The sequence below is a fragment of the Triticum aestivum genome, chromosome 1D, assembly GCF_018294505.1.
Source record: "Triticum aestivum cultivar Chinese Spring chromosome 1D, IWGSC CS RefSeq v2.1, whole genome shotgun sequence".
Lineage (NCBI taxonomy): Eukaryota > Viridiplantae > Streptophyta > Magnoliopsida > Poales > Poaceae > Triticum > Triticum aestivum.
The window spans coordinates 435,829,776-435,841,391 of record NC_057796.1 but is presented as its reverse complement, the minus strand read 5'-3'; the positions used below and the strand labels follow the sequence as shown (position 1 = coordinate 435,841,391).

The 11,616-nt window shown below is 47.8% G+C and overlaps 2 protein-coding genes across 2 annotated transcripts in view; one reads left to right on the top strand and one right to left on the bottom strand.

Moving 5' to 3' along the window:
- LOC123182684 (uncharacterized) overlaps window positions 1-266 on the bottom strand; it is a gene marked incomplete in the record, with an annotated part of 1,315 nt that extends 1,049 nt beyond the window's left edge. The window contains 1 exon segment of the mRNA XM_044595339.1: window positions 24-266. Coding sequence (XP_044451274.1) covers window positions 24-181 — 158 coding nt within the window.
- Window positions 267-7,528: 7,262 nt separating this feature from the next.
- Window positions 7,529-9,588, top strand: LOC123182683 (auxin-responsive protein IAA18; the record flags this gene model as incomplete). The annotated part of the gene is given in 6 exon segments (XM_044595338.1): window positions 7,529-7,576; window positions 7,706-7,778; window positions 8,275-8,537; window positions 8,660-8,807; window positions 9,050-9,119; window positions 9,254-9,588. Coding segments are annotated over 6 exon segments (638 nt in total), but the record flags the coding sequence as incomplete, so codon positions are not given.
- Window positions 9,589-11,616: the final 2,028 nt, after the last annotated feature.

The following is an 11,616-nucleotide window of genomic DNA, read 5'->3' as shown; positions in this document are numbered from 1 at the left end:
GCACGACCGCTTGACAGCGCCGAGCTTGTGCTCCTGGAGCATCTCCTCCCGCCGCGGTCTCCGGGCACACCGCCAGGTAAGCCACCCGCACGAGCTCCTCCGTCGAGGTCTCCGGGCACGCCGACGCGGCAGCCACCCGCGCGAGCTCCTCCGCCGTGGTCTTCGGGCATGCCGCCGGCATCCACCGATGAGAGAGCGCCGTTGGGGGAGGAGTTGTGAGGCCGTCGGGTGTCTCCGGGGGGTGTGTGGCTGTGGGTGTGGTCAAAGCGAACGGATAAAGATGCACGTGTTCGTTTCGTTCGGTGGCTCGCCATCTAGCCCGAACGTTTGGAAAAGATGACGTGGCAGCCTATGTACTATGATTCGTGCTGGAATAAATGGACGGCGATGGAGCCGTTCGGAACGAGAACGTAGATTCCTGACGTTCGGGAGTTATTGATATCGTTAAAGAAACCATATGATTCAGCTAATACAAACTACTACCTCCTTCTGGGTTTATTGGTCGCCTTCATATTTTTGCAAAATTTGACAGTAGATTTGACCAACAAAATATAAGTTGTATGCCATAAAACTTCTATTGTTGGATTCAAATATATTTCTTCTGTCCCATAATATAAGAACGTTTTTGACACTAGTGTCAAAAACGTGAGGAGTACCTTACAAAGGAAAAAAAAATCAGCAACCATCTTACAAATCTACACTTCTACACTACTTATAATCTACATCTACATCTACACTTCTACACTTATTACTTATAAAAGAGCAAACATGTTGGGATACATTTAATCGCATGTGTTCAGTTGCCTCCTACCAACGACTCGGATCATTTCAATGTTGAGTATAACTCAACACAATTCAAATCCCACAAATCGTGCAACTCCCATAATAACACCTCACGTTACAAGGAAACAAAATTATAATGTTTATCTCCTTCCATCGGATATGCAACCGGGAGTCGTGGCCGCGGGTAGCCATGGGATGCCACAATTGCTCTTCGTTGGAGGGCCATGCGTTGCATCCGTCATTGCAGGCATGGCCATAGCGGAGGGCGTCGTCGCGCCGCTTACGGACGGGCCGGAAGCAACCGGAGATGGGGAGCCACCGCCGGTGGCCGCGAGGATCCGTGCACCGCCTTCGTCGTTGGTAGGTATGCCGTAAGAGGTCCTCACTGGGGAAGGAGGAGGTTGTCATGACTCGCCTTGGTCAGAGAAGCCGAGTCATGTCATTCGTCGCCTCTGTCGTTGGCAGTCGATGCACCGGATGGGGCTGCGCAGGAGAAAGAGACCTCACGGGAGGCGCAAGCCACACATACTCACGCCGCTTTGTGCTTCCGCTCTGCAGCCGCACTGTGCACTGGTCATTCGGGAGCCTAATGGTGGAAGGCGTCCATGAGTCCAGGGGCGGCAGATTGTGAGCCACCGCCCACGTTGGTGGGGAAATTGTCATCGACGCCGATGGTGCTCCATGGGCCTCTTGCCTTCGATTTGATGAAGTGATTCGTCCAAATACGTCTATTACAAGGTATTAGCTCAATTGAGGTGGCAAGTTTTGTTCATACTGTGAGGTACTCCTTCTGGTCCTTTTTACACCGCATATCAGATTTGTATGAAGTCAAACTTCGTAAAGTTTCACCATGTTTATATGAAAAAAATATCAACATTTACAATACTAAAGTTATACAATATAAAAATTAAATTCATGACGCAACTAATGATAATGATTTTGTATTGTGAATATTGATATTCTTTTATAAAGTTGGTCAAGCTTTATGAAGTTTGACTCCAGACAAATCTTATATGATGAGTAAAAAGGACCGAAGGAAGGGAGTGAACCTCTAAACAATATCCCATCTACGAAACAAAGCATCATAGATCAGATCAACAAATGGACCTTCAAGAGAGTATCGCCATCAAAGAAAAAATAGTAGATAATGTTGCTTACTTGTTATTTTTTTAAAAATATTTTTGTAACAAATTATAATACATTTATCAGATTGTTAATTTTATATGAAGACGTGTCTATGAATAGTGTGTTACACGCGTGCTAGCTGTAAGGGAACGCGACAGAAAACAAAATTTTTCCGACCTACGCACCAGCCCAGGACCACTATGGAGACTGCATACATGGTTTGATCTTTTTCGTTACCGACTCGTAGCGCAGCGGGAAGTAGAGTCGATGACGTTCGGCGGTGCAGATCCCCGCAGCTAGGATTTACAACCTCCCAACCGCGAGGATGTATACCCTCATCTGCTCCTCAGACAGCCCTCCGGGAGGCGGTCGAACAGCCCCCCGGACGGTGTCGCGGACAGCCCTTCGGGAGGACCTTCGAAACTCGAACGGTCACTCGGATAGCCCTCCGGGAGGACCTTCGAAACTCGGACGGTCACACGGACAGCCCTTCGGGAGGCACTCACGAACTAAGACCGAAACTACGATCTCTCTACAGAGTTGCACACATACGGTGTCATCTATCCGGCAGGGCTTCGCCGTCCAGAACTAGTTCCTGCCGGAACCCAGACAGCCTTACGGCTCTACGAAACTCTTTTCGTGGGAGGGAGAGAAGAAGCCAGATAATGCATGGCATGTGTATGAGAGCAAGGGATGAGTGTGGAGGGCTGCCCCTCCACCTCTATTTATAGGAAATCCCAAGGGGGTAGGGTAGTTTCACAAAAAACCCAAAATGCACATGAATGAAGTCCTTCCACAAGGACCTAGGAGTGAAACCAAGGAACAAGAGGGTCCCCAAGGGGGGATACCCCATGTGGCCGGCCACACCCCCATGAGGGGCCCAAAAAATGGCTCCTATCCATCCATGTCATCCCCAAGATTTTTTGGAGCAAAGCCCCAAAAGGTGGCTTTCCATAAAGTAACCATAAAGCTGATTTTCACTATTCACGACGACATTTTTCAGCGTCTGATCGAACTAAAAATATTTATGTGGGCTAAGAACATTTCCAATACCCACTAAAATGATTTTCAACGCGTTCCGAAACAATTCCGGTTTTAGTGATTTTCATCTGCGAAACGCATCTGAAGTGGCTCCGGCAGCTCCAGAACATTTTCGGTTTTTATCTCAGAAAATTCCAAAAAGCTTCCAGAATGATTCTGGCATCCTCCAAGAATTATCAGGCATGTGCCGAAACCAATTTGACTTAATGGTGTATCCCGAAACAACTTTTCGGTATCATTGAAACTTATCCGATGACCTCTCTCAGCGGTACGATTCCGCTGTCCGAAACTTTTCGGTGTCCGAAACTTTTTCGGTGATTTTCTCTCAGACTCCCTGTCTAGTATTCAGCAGATAGATGACCCTTAAGCGTGTGACCCTATAGGTTCGGTGAAGTATAGACATGACCCGGAACCCCTTCCGATCAATGATCAACATCGGAGCCGTGGACACCCATATTGACCCCTATACCCACACGAATAAATATTCGAGTGAACCTCCAGTTGCCGTGTGCTATTCCTGTTGCTTCGTGATATGTTACAAATACCCGAGGTGAGACATGTTGGCATTCCCGTGGATCAACAACTTGTCCACTATGCTAGTTACCTCGTTACCGGTATTGTTCTCTTTTCTCGTTATCGTGTTCCGGCATCCCCGTGATCAAATCACAAAGTGTCTGGCCAGACGATGATGGATACCGTAACACCGAGAGGGCCCAGAGATATCTCTCCATCGTTGGAGGAGCAAATCCCAATCTTGAGCTATCAAGTTACTTGACACACTTTTCCATGAACCCGTAAGCCGCCGTAATAGCCACCCATTTACGGATGACGTTTAACAAACCCCAAAGTTCATGAAGCAAGCATGAAGAAACTCGATACTCTCATGGTCTAAGGAATCATGCAAACGTTAATCATCTCTGTGTTATGTACCAATAAACTTGTGACGAATGTATCTCATAGCATAACATCAATTCGGGTCGATTCAACACAAATGTCCTTCCTGACATTGTGCCCTCAAAGTTGCTTGGCATAGACATGCCCATGATTGGGAAAACATAATCATCATGCAACACTTGAGCTAGTCTTAGAGGCATGACTAGGAATACATTTTATCGTTTATTATTCCACACGTGCATATGGGTTCTCCCCAGAGCCTTTATGGATATACGGGCTCGGGAACCACAGCAGTTATAGCATGAAACATAAACATAATTATGAACAGGGAGATAATCAATAACATTTATTATTGCCTCTAGGGCATATCTCCTACACTAGCATCGTTGGGCATGAGATACATTTAAATGGCTCGGCATAAAAACTTGATAAAAGAGAAATAAGATTCAAAATAGATGTTTTTATTATAGATTATGCTAGTTGATAGTGGTTGATAGTGGTTGCACGTGCACGCTTATACTAGTTGTTCAACACATAGAACAACTATTTGTTCAACATATCAAAATGGCAACGTTTGAGTTCCGATTTTTATAAATAATGATAATTGTCACAAATTCACAATTCACAAATATTTGCACATTGCAAATTCACAACGCAAATATCAAACAGTATTAATATATGGCAATAGTAGCTCCGAAGAATTCTCGTTTCTACAGAATTAGAATTCATGAATTCACCGCAAACAAGTTCAACCTTAATTGAAAACTGTGAGACTTATTATGGATGGAAGGGAGTAGCAGTTTTCTACTAAGATAAGAAACCAACCGGGCAAGTTAACTTACTCTCGGCGCATGTATGGGTGTTTGTACTCCCTCCGTCCATAATTACTTGTCGTAAAAATGGATGTATTTTAGTTCTAGTCTTGTAGATACATTATTATTTTTTAATTTATTTTTGTGACAGGTAATTCGGGAGGGTTGGGGTATTTGTTTGTTTGATGGGGCTTGACAACGGGAGAAGAAGTGAAGAAAGTGAGGCTCGGCTATGCCACTACAGAATGCGGACGCCATCAAACAAAGACGGCCTGCCTTGTGTTTGGACTGGACTGGAGTGGGATAAGGAGTTGTTTGACTGCTGGGCTGGAGTGGTGAGGTGCCTTGTGTTTGGGCTAAATGCCTCCCCTAGGAAAAAAGTCTGAAAAATAAAAATCGTTGCAATCCCGTAACCAGCAGCAGGACAAACACGAAGCCGGAGTCGGAGTCAGGCCATCGGCCGTTACGGCTGGAGATCAATCAACAAGCTCTAACGACCCGATCCACCCTGCGCCGCGCTCCTTTTTGGCCGGCCAAAAGTCTAGTCTAGGATGGAGGCGCGGCGAGTGCCATGGCGCATCGTATCAGCGCGCACCAACCAACCAACCCGGAAGAAACGCGCCCGTGGGCCTGTGATCTAGCTAGTCCACCTCGCCCATCATCCGGCCGCACGGCGTCTGCAACCACACCCACCGGATCCCCAGCTCACGGCTACGTACACGCTGCCGCGCGCCCGAACCCGATCGACGGCCACTGGGGCGACGGGCGGGCTCGAACACGAGCACGGAGATAGCGCTGGACCACGCGTTCACGCGGCACGGCAGGCGCACCGTGCCGTCGCCGTATGCGCTACCCGCACGCCGGTTGCCCGGTGCTGACCACGAGCCACTGACTGGACGTAGGCGTGCCCCAAGTCCACTCTTGTGTACCACGCACGCACGGCACGCGACATCACATCTCCGGCCGGCCGCCCACAAAAGTCCACCCTCCTGTCCTGTCCTGTAGCACCAATTTGCGGCTGTGGCTGTGGGGGCGTGCCCAACGCATCACGCATTTCTGGCGCCGATCACTGTTCCGCTCAGCACGTTGCGTGACCAAATCGGGACGAGAGGCTCTCCGTGTGTGCGTGTGTTCCGTCCATCATGGGCGACGAAAGGGAATCCACCCGTATCGCCCCTACCTACATGTTCATCTAGGCCGGGCCGGTACTACCTAGTTGCATTATACTCCTATGCGACGGATCTGACTGACTGAGCCCATCATCAACACCAAAATTCCACATTTCTCGGGTACGGCGGCTGCTTGGATCTAATCCATCTCACCATCTTGCATCCACCACACGTCCACTCGCAATCATCGTCAGTGCCAGACTGAACCGCTTCTTCCAAGATAAATAAACTTGTTCTCTTCTTCAGCATGGGTCATCTTCCAAAAGAAAAAAGAAAAAGGAGAGGCTGATACTGGTAGCAATAATCAAGAGTAAACGTGATCGTGTTTCCAAAGAAAAGAAGAGGACGGAGCGGGTTCTCCCAGCGCCGACGCCGACGTTGGTCAACCGCTTGTATCGACGCGGAGGCCATCGCAACGCATCGCATGTCGACCAACACCACCACGAGCCCATCACCCGACAGCAACAGCGTGGACACGCGCCGATAAAAATAAGCCAGTAAACAAGCGCATCCATCCATCACATCACCACACATCACATCAAATCGCATCTTCCCCTACCCCACTGGCCCAGATAAGGGTGCCCAGCGCTCACCTGGCCCCCCTATCCACCCGGTTTCACACACACGCAGAAGCAGAGCACAGAGCACAGAGCACAGAGCAGAGCAAAGGCGCAACAAACACACGCACGCAACGCAACGACAGAGAAAAACAAAGATAAAGAGGGCGCCCGTTGATTTGCTCTTGGCAAAACGAAATGCATCTATCACATGCTTGCAAAGAACAACAAGTAGCTAGCGACGCAAAGAAATATATATATATATATATATATATATATATATATATATATATATATACTGTAGTGCCGTGTCATGATAGTATATCTGGCCATGGGCCGGGCCGGGCTTGGGCTGGGCCTGAAAAAGCAAAAGCCCTTGGGGCTTAGGGTCGTGGGCCGGGCCTCTTCCTTAAAATGCCAATATGCCAAGCCCAAGCCCGTCCAAGCCCTGCTGGTGGGCTCAAAACTCAGGCCCAAGCCCGGTCCATGGGCAAGCCCATCGGGTCTAGGCCCTGGATTTTAGGGCCGGGCAGATGGCGAGGACTACATGATAGGAAGGAGAGGAGAGCTATATAGGGGCCGCCCTGTACAAGGGGTATCACCGCTCACCAGCACTAGCACAAGGCCACGAGCGAGGGAAAGAAGAAGGGCAGGGCACCAGCTCCAGCAACAACAACGCAACGCCGGTACGTGGTCTCGCCATTCCTCGAGTTCTCCAGCCCGGACAGGGCTCCTCCGGTTGCAGCCTTGCAGCTGTCCGGCCGGCCGGTCCGCCCCCCGTCTCCGGTACTCACGGTGAGTTCTTCTTGCCCCGTGAAATCCTCCTCCTGCTACACACGAAAAGTTGCCAAGCTGAGCAGCGCCTCTTTCCCTGTGCCTCCCACATATCAGAGTCCAATGGAACAAGGCACCCCTCCCCGGCTGCTAAACCTCATCCCGGATGACAAGGGGTGGCAGGCGAGGGAAGCTCAAGCAGGCCACGGAGGAACAAGATCAACACTCGACGCCGAGCACGAGGAGGGCAAGGAGCTGGACCTCAAGCTCGGCCTCCCCGGAGTCCGGCACCAAGAGGAGGCTGTCCCAGGACCAGTAGAGAGCTGCTCGGCGGTCTCCCTGGCTCGCTTCGCCACGCATTCATGTCTCACCACCGGCGCCAAGAGAGGCTTCTTCGACGCCGTTGGGGCCAAACCACAAGGTGCTGCACTGTACATACACCAGGCAAAATGATGAAAACATGTGCCTTTTCTTTTTTCTACGCTTCAGTTGAGCTGCTGTTGCGTTGCTCTTCCATTTTTAACATGTTCCTTCTCTTCCGTGTCTGAAGATTATGATCGGAGGCAGCAAGAGGACAGGGAAGGGTGTGCACCTGTGCACAGCAGCAGAGACCCCCAGGGGAGGTACGACGATCGATGGACTGAACCTGTAATTGTTCATTCTTGTCATCATGTATGCATGGGTGACTATTACATATTTGATATATGTGATTGTGAAATTTTTACTTCTATGAGGCCTTCAGTTTTTCGGTTCCGGGTTCCTGTTTACTGAACCAGAGGAAATACAATCAAAATTTGGGGCCGGAGTTTGGCTCGTCCTTTTGAGTTAGAATGAGAGCATGACAGATAGACAATGTTGCCACTTGAACAAGTAACCTTTACTTTATCCATTTAAAACTAGTGATACTTTGCTAAAGGTAGGTTGTCTTTTAATCAACTTTGCAGTTACTTTATGTCACTAGTTGTAATTTTACCATGGCTGGCCACTGCTAGTTTCTTACTGTTTCTTGGTTATATGAGCATATGTTCGAACGATGACCATTGTAAAAAACCATTTGCATATAAACTCACCTGGCCTTTAAAGACAATAGAAACTAAACGCTGATGTAATGTGATGCAGAGCTGCTGTTGTTCCGGTAGTCGGTTGGCCTCCAGTCCGATCCTTCAGGAGAAACCTCACAAATGGAACTTCATCTAAGCAATCCCCCGAGCGACAAAACGTCGAGGCCACCGACAGAGCGAAGCCGGTCTGCAAGAAGAAACCGCTTATCAAGATCAACATGGATGGGATACCTATTGGAAGGAAAGTAGACCTCGCATCATGCGACAGCTACCATAAGCTCTCAACTGCCGTCGAAGAGTTGTTCCAAGGCTTCCTTGAAGGTACAAATTTGAATTAATTACTAGCCCACAATAAGCAAAAACTTCAAATCAGTTTGAGTAGTCAAATAATGGTATCTTACAAAAAAGCATGAATTTTCCTCTGCACTTGGTTGTTTCTGCAGCCCAGAAGGATTTATCTTTTGATGAAAGCGGAGTGCGAGGAGCAGAAGAGAAAATATTTTCAGGGTTGCTGGATGGAACCGGTGAATACGCTCTAGTGTACGAAGACGACGAAGGGGACAGGATGTTGGTCGGAGACATACCATGGAGGTTTGTTCTTCTAATTGAGAACAATCAGTAGTGCAATCTTTTTAATCTATGCCTTTATTCTTTTTTCCCTCACTAAATATCCTAGGGCTAGGGGGGTATCACCCCCCTCAGCAATTCAAGCAGCTCCGCCACAGAGCACAATATACAAACATACAAGTCGTGAGAGTTATTTCAGAAATTTATCGAAGAAGATCAATCCAAGAACATACATTGCCTAATGAAATGCTTTTAACCCTCTGCAGTGTGTTTGTTTCAACTGCGAAGAGACTGAGGGTCATGAGGAGGTCAGAGCTTCCCCAGCGTATGCTAAGTGTAGTGCCACCTCAGCTTGTCTAATTTTCATTTTGGGCACATTTACAATGCAGTTGCATATCTTCTTTGAAACCACGCTACATTTCATTTCCTCAAACCCAGATTTCCCTCATGTCCTTGAAATTTCTTTTCAGAGTGGAGCTAACTCAACGAAAGTAGCAGATTGCTGAAAATGAGGGTGCATGCATTTCCATGGCGCAGACCGCAGTTCATCACATTTTTGGAGATCGCCCGTCTTTAGTTTGTAGTGATGAATCTAATAAGGAGAAGAAAAAAAAAGCATCTCGCAGTTGCAGCTACAGAGGACACGCTGCATATCTTGTAAATTACCCTACTCTTTGTTTGAATGTAGTGTTGGTCAGTGCAATGGTAAATGTTCTAGGTTTATTAAAAAGCGTCGCGCCGAAAGTGCCGTGTTCCACGTGTTGCGACAGTTCTCTACTTAATTGCACTCAATGCATGATGCAAACCTAATGATTAAGATGACAGTGGTGCATGACTAGTCGAGTTGTTAGCCGTTGTGAACATCACGTGGAATTTCCTATTGTTAGTGTTAGGGTTTCAACTGTCAAGTTATCCACTTCCTGATCTATATTAACCTTATCACAAGAAACTACGCATGAATGAATATGCCTACTTACGGCTCACTCAGGGCCGGCCCTGAGGGGGGGCGGCCGCCCCGGGCCCCTCTCGCCCAGGGGCCCCCAGCTAGCTAATGTGTGCGATGGCCTGTATGTACTACGCACGGCCTGAAGCAGTATTTAGCACTAGGGTACAACAGGCCCGCGGGAGGAACGACGACAGCCACGCCGCCGCGAGATGAAATCGCCACTGAGCGCCTAGAGATCGATCTCCATCTTATAATTCTTTCCAATCAATCTGCATCTCCGTTTCTCCTGATCGCTTGCCCTAGCTAGTTGTACCTGATCGCTAGTCAGGGGCTAGCAAGCTCACCCAATCTAGAGACTGGGGCTAGCAAGCCTCTTCTCCTCCCGTTTTCTGGAGAATGGCCTTTCGGCCGGAGACGGGAGACACCCCATCGGATGAGACGCAGCTATGCCCGGGGAGGCCGAGTCGCTTTACAGAAGATGGCATCGTGTGATGGCCTATGCGATTTTATCATGATAAGGGGGTAAAGGTTTACAAAAAGATTCAGTATTCTTTTGACCTCACGAAAGGTACATCTTCAGTAAAGATTCAGTATTGCTTCTCGATTATTCTAATAGAGTCATTGATAATGATTGAATATTGTTTAGGGATATACTAGTATATATATCAGAGATTTGTCCTTTGTGAGTTAAACTTGATAATCAGTAAGATTTTATCATAGTTTTAAATACCGCGCTAAGCCTTTTAGTGGCGGACCTCTTCTAAATGCTATAGTGCTATTTAAAATGTCCGTTCATGTGTTTGGATCAAAGTCCTTTAGCGCAAGACCTCTTGTAAACGCTATAGCGTGCTATAGCGAAGCTATAACGGGCTATTTAAATTATGGAATTTATTGAGTTGGTCTAGTACCTTTGTAACTTTACACTAGTTTGGAATAACCAATTTCTTCTTTAAATTTTGTCACATTTATATCATCCAAGTATGCATTCAAAAATATATTAGGAAAAAATATTATGGTACTTATTCTTAAAAAATATATTAAGTATTCATAGGTTATCTTATATATAACCATTTGGGAAGTTTTTTGCTAACATATTATATATACATGGAACGATTATTATTATTGGTATTTATATTACAGGGCCCCGGGTTATAGTTTCGCCCCGGGCCCCTGAATTCTCAGGACCAGCCCTGGGCTCACTTGCTCTGTGTTGGGGTTATGGACAAAACTAACCACATACTACTAACTTTTCATCGTAGTTAGCTTTACGGGTTATCGATGAATCGATAATGTGTTTGTTATCCTTGGTTCCTTGCACACTGGCCATGCCCCCGTTGCTTTCTTCGACAACAATAGTTGGCAAATGTTGAACATGCGTACATGTACCAGTTATACACGGATCAAACCAAAATGTCACCGGCGACGCTTCGACTGCGGGGGGTGTTGAACATGTGTACATGTACGTAGGTCTAGGTTTCGTATGCAGTATCTGTAGTGTCTGTCTCCCTCTGTATGTACGTGTATTTTAGAAGACAAGATACCGGTCGCACCCTTGTACCTATATATATGTGTGCTTAGTGCACGATCAATCAATTATCGATGCACCAAATCATTCTCTACATGGTATCTATCGCAAATCGATCCCCTACCGTTTCCGCCTAACCCTAGCCGCCGCCGCCTCCCCTTAGCCGCCGTTGTGCACCCCGCGCCGGCCGCCGCTACTAGCCTTCACTGCTGCTAGCCCCGATCACGATCCCGCTGCTAGCCCTGATCCCGATCCTGCTACCCGATCCCGATCCCACCCGCTACGTCGCCAGCCCCGCCCGCTCGCTCCCGATCCCGCCCCCTACGTCCCCAGCCCCGCCCGCTGCGTCGCTGCTTGCCAGC